The 4,142-nt window shown below is 24.6% G+C and overlaps 1 protein-coding gene across 1 annotated transcript in view; it reads right to left on the reverse strand.

Moving 5' to 3' along the window:
* Positions 1-1,294: 1,294 nt before the first annotated feature.
* The window catches only part of LOC108578978 (SH3 domain-binding protein 5 homolog), a 3,705-nt gene continuing 857 nt past the window's right edge, over positions 1,295-4,142 (reverse strand). The window contains 7 exon segments of the mRNA XM_017942402.1: positions 1,295-1,384; positions 1,386-2,384; positions 2,474-2,637; positions 2,754-3,051; positions 3,155-3,316; positions 3,380-3,517; positions 4,019-4,081. Of these exon segments, the coding sequence (XP_017797891.1) occupies positions 1,295-1,384; positions 1,386-2,384; positions 2,474-2,637; positions 2,754-3,051; positions 3,155-3,316; positions 3,380-3,517; positions 4,019-4,081 (1,914 nt within the window).

Here is a 4,142-nt window from a genome sequence, read left to right on the forward strand (position 1 = left end):
TAATATAATTTTTATTAATAATAGATGTTTTCAATCATTTCTATGTCATAAAGGTAATGTATTTAATTGTTTTTTCACAATTTTCTCATATCAATATTTAGAGAAAATAGTATAGAACTACATGCATCGATATAGTAGTTAACACTACTTGCATGCAGAGCGCAAAACAAATCCTACTGATAATCTTTATTAATTATTTTCATTTATAAAATTATTGGTATGTACAAAATTACTGTTATCAAAGTAATCGCTATTTTATACTAAACACTTAGTATACAATAACCATGCATATGTTTGTACTTGAAAGTCTAATTAAAATACCACCTTAAAGTCAACTTTAATAATATCAATGAAACGTCATAATTACATTTAAAGCATATCACCAAGTAACAATTTAATAAATAATATAATTTTACAAAACACGAAAAAATTATTAAACGTAACCATTTGTTACATAAAACATCTAAATGAAATTTTTAACTCGATGATATGAATATAATAGTGATATTACCAAAAAATAAATATATAAAAAAAGAGATTCCAAAGATTTACAAAATACAGTAAATATATGCAGTACTATTTGAATTACAATAATACAGTAACATGAAGTAATAAAAATAGGTATAGGAAAATTTCTTAATGCTTCATTTGGGTGCAATGATTACACTATAGTAAGAAGCTTTAATAATGTGACAGGTATGGCTAAAATCTTATTACATTTTGTTAATATAAAATTTTGTATAACGTGGGAATTGATAATAAACATGCACAATCAATAAAAGCACTGTAAAAATGAAAAAAGCCGACTGAAAATAAACGCTAATGAAAAATGATTTAATTGGTTATTTTTTCAATATTTACCATAATTAAAAATGAATACAAATTATGTACTTCTTATGAAATACAATTATAAATACGTAAAGTTTCTCACACAGTGGCTTTTGTTACACATGCAAACGCGTTATAAAGTTTCAAATTCAGATGTACGAAACTTACATGTTTTGCACTGATATAATATAATTATTGAAATTTGTAAAGTTAGTACTGTTTAACTTTTTCATAGTTAAAAATAGCACAATTTCATTTACAAAATTAAATAATGTTTAAACTTAAAAGCTTTTATATGAAGTTTATATCACATTTTTTTATTTGATTATAATTTTTTTAGCTTAATTTATAGTTTTTAAAAATAAATAACTTTTCAAACTTGTCAATCTTTCTGTACTTGACGTTTTTGTATTATTCAGGTGTAAATCATCTAATGATACAAAATTTCGTTTGTCAGCTAAATTAATCATACTACAACTTTTATTTTTACTATCTGCCAGTAAATTAACTTTTTCAAATAATGATAACAATGGCAATTCCTTAATGTTTAATGGTTTTTCTATAAATTTTTCAACAGAAGATTTATTAGAATCACCAAATAATTTTCGATTCAAGAAGTTTTCATTTGATAAACTCGTTAACTTTTTTACCTTTACTGGTGATGTACTGGCACTAAAAGATAAGAATTGTATAGACTTAGACTTAAACCCATTTTTTTCTGGTATTATTTCTGGTTTCGATTCTAAATTTATTCTATCAAAATTACTTAATTGTGCAGAATATAAGTTTTTTGCAGCATTTAGACCATTATCATAAGTTTCTTTCATTGTAAACGATCGTGTATTATATTTTAAATTTATGACTTGCTTATCAAATTCGAGATTATCAGTCTTATCACCTATAATATCATCCAAACTTTGATATTTTTCTATAGTATTGGTATCGAGGTTCGAAGATAAATTAATATCGTTACTGCTTTGAGATTTGTTATTACTAAAACCAAAACTGAAGACGTTATTTGGCACATATTTTGTTATACTTTTACGAAGCCCCTTTTCAGCAAATACCGATCTTAAATTAAATACATTTGTTTTTGTAGGACTATTATTTAATGACTTCGATATATTATTCTTAAAATTAATTTTATCTTCGTTTAACATTGCTGAATTAGTAATTTCATTCTTTACCGCATTTGATTCCTCAGCATGTGTCATTAAAGGCATATTTATAAATTGATTTTTTGAAATTTGAAAATTTTTCGACATTTTTTTAGATTGATTTAAATTTTGTGTGGAATAATCTCTAGTTTGCAACGAATTATAACTTAATTCTGACAAGAAAGCATTTGATTTTGAATTTTCCTCATTATAAAAATGTAAGTTGGATATACTTCCGGTTTTACTGTCATGATCATGTACAGAATTCTCAAGAGATAAATTATTTATATTTTCTGTATTAACTTCTAGTTCTAACTCCCATTGAGAAGATGTTGCTTCACTTCCATCAACTGATCTTTTTCCAAGATGTTCAGTATCTTCTTGTAATTGACAAGTATTCTGTAACATAATAAATAGTTAAGAATAGGTGTGAAACCATTAGTATACAAATTTTTATTGCAAAAAAAAATTACCGTGTGTTTATTAACATCATAATCTTGTATTCTATTAAATTTATTCAATTGATTACTCGTAATATCTTTTATTTTATTGCCATTTAGTTGATTAAATTCAATATCATAATTTGAAGTTTTTCGTGGGCTAACTAATTCTGCACCAACACCTGGTTCTCGAGGTCCGTTAGCTATAAAATCTAAAAACATAATTTAGCGCATGTAATTTACATATCATATAAAATATTTAACTAAAAATTAAAATATTTGAATATAAGTAATTATTTATCGAAGTAATATTAAATGATAAAAGTACCATAATCTCGGCGCTGTTGATGTATTTGATTACTAATTTCCTCTAATCTACGGAGACTTGAGGCATAATTAGTCTTTGCATCTTGTATTGCTTTTTGCAAATATTCAACTCGTTCTTTTTGCGTTGCTAACATTTGATCACACTGAGTTTTAACTTCAAAATATGGTCGTGCTTTTATTATGGCACGACGATGTTTTTCTTCTAGTTGTAACAGTCGCTTTTCGGCATCATGAAACAACACTGCCCTTCTATAATGTTCTCTGCCACATTCTGCTTTTTGATTTTCAGCATCCATAACCTATGTCAAAATATATTAAAATAAGTTAAACTAAAATTTTCACATTACTTTTTCTTCATCAATTTGTTGAAATTAAAGTTTAGTTTAATACATAATAACTTACTTTAAGAGTCGCGTGATTTAACATATCTTGCCAAGCTTGATCAAAATTCCATTCATGTTGATGTGACATAAACCTACTTTCAGCTAGTGTTACAGTTTCTTTCGCTGCTGCATGAATTTCACTTGCTCTTTGAAATAGTTGAGCTTGCTGTTGACATTTTATCTACATAAAAAAATATTTTAATAATTTCTTGAAATTTTATCAATTTCATAATTATTTTCTCACCTGAGCTTCACGTGCTACTTCAAGTGCTTCATAATAGCATCTTGCCTTCTCAACACAACTATTTCCTACTTTATTTAATATTTCTGTTAATCTTTTGGTAGTTTCACATAATAACTGTCTAAAAGCAGTTTGAGCTTCCTAAACATTGAATATTATATTTAAAAATAATATAGTATTAGAATAATATTATATTATATTTTACATTAGTTTTGTAAACTATAATTACTTCTAATGCTAATATATATTTAAATGGTACCCAATGAAAGCTAATTTAATATATATATGTGATATTTTGAATATGAAAATATATGGTATACATCTTAATATTTTCTGGAAAAGAATAATAAATGTAAAAACTAAACTATTCACACATGATTCTAAGAAAGAAACAAAATATTATACATTTCTCTATGTATTTATAGTTTATTTATAAATTACTATACATGTAACTTATTCTATAAATGTTTTGCAATATTTATATTTTAAATAATTCAACTACATGTAAATGACTGCAAAAATTTATACAAATTGTTACATACAACAACATATAAAATTTTATAAATAATTCTATAATGATGATGATATCCAAAATACAAATGTATAAGTTTCATTGCAAAAGAATTAATAATTGTAACTTACATCCAATTCAGTTTCAAGTTTGTTTATATCATCTGTTGCATCATTTAAATTCTCCAACTCGATCTAAAAATGATAAATTCATTAATAAGTATTTAAAAGTTTAAAAAATTTATTATACATTATT

This window comes from Habropoda laboriosa, unplaced genomic scaffold, assembly GCF_001263275.1.
Source record: "Habropoda laboriosa isolate 0110345459 unplaced genomic scaffold, ASM126327v1 scaffold30, whole genome shotgun sequence".
NCBI lineage: Eukaryota > Metazoa > Arthropoda > Insecta > Hymenoptera > Apidae > Habropoda > Habropoda laboriosa.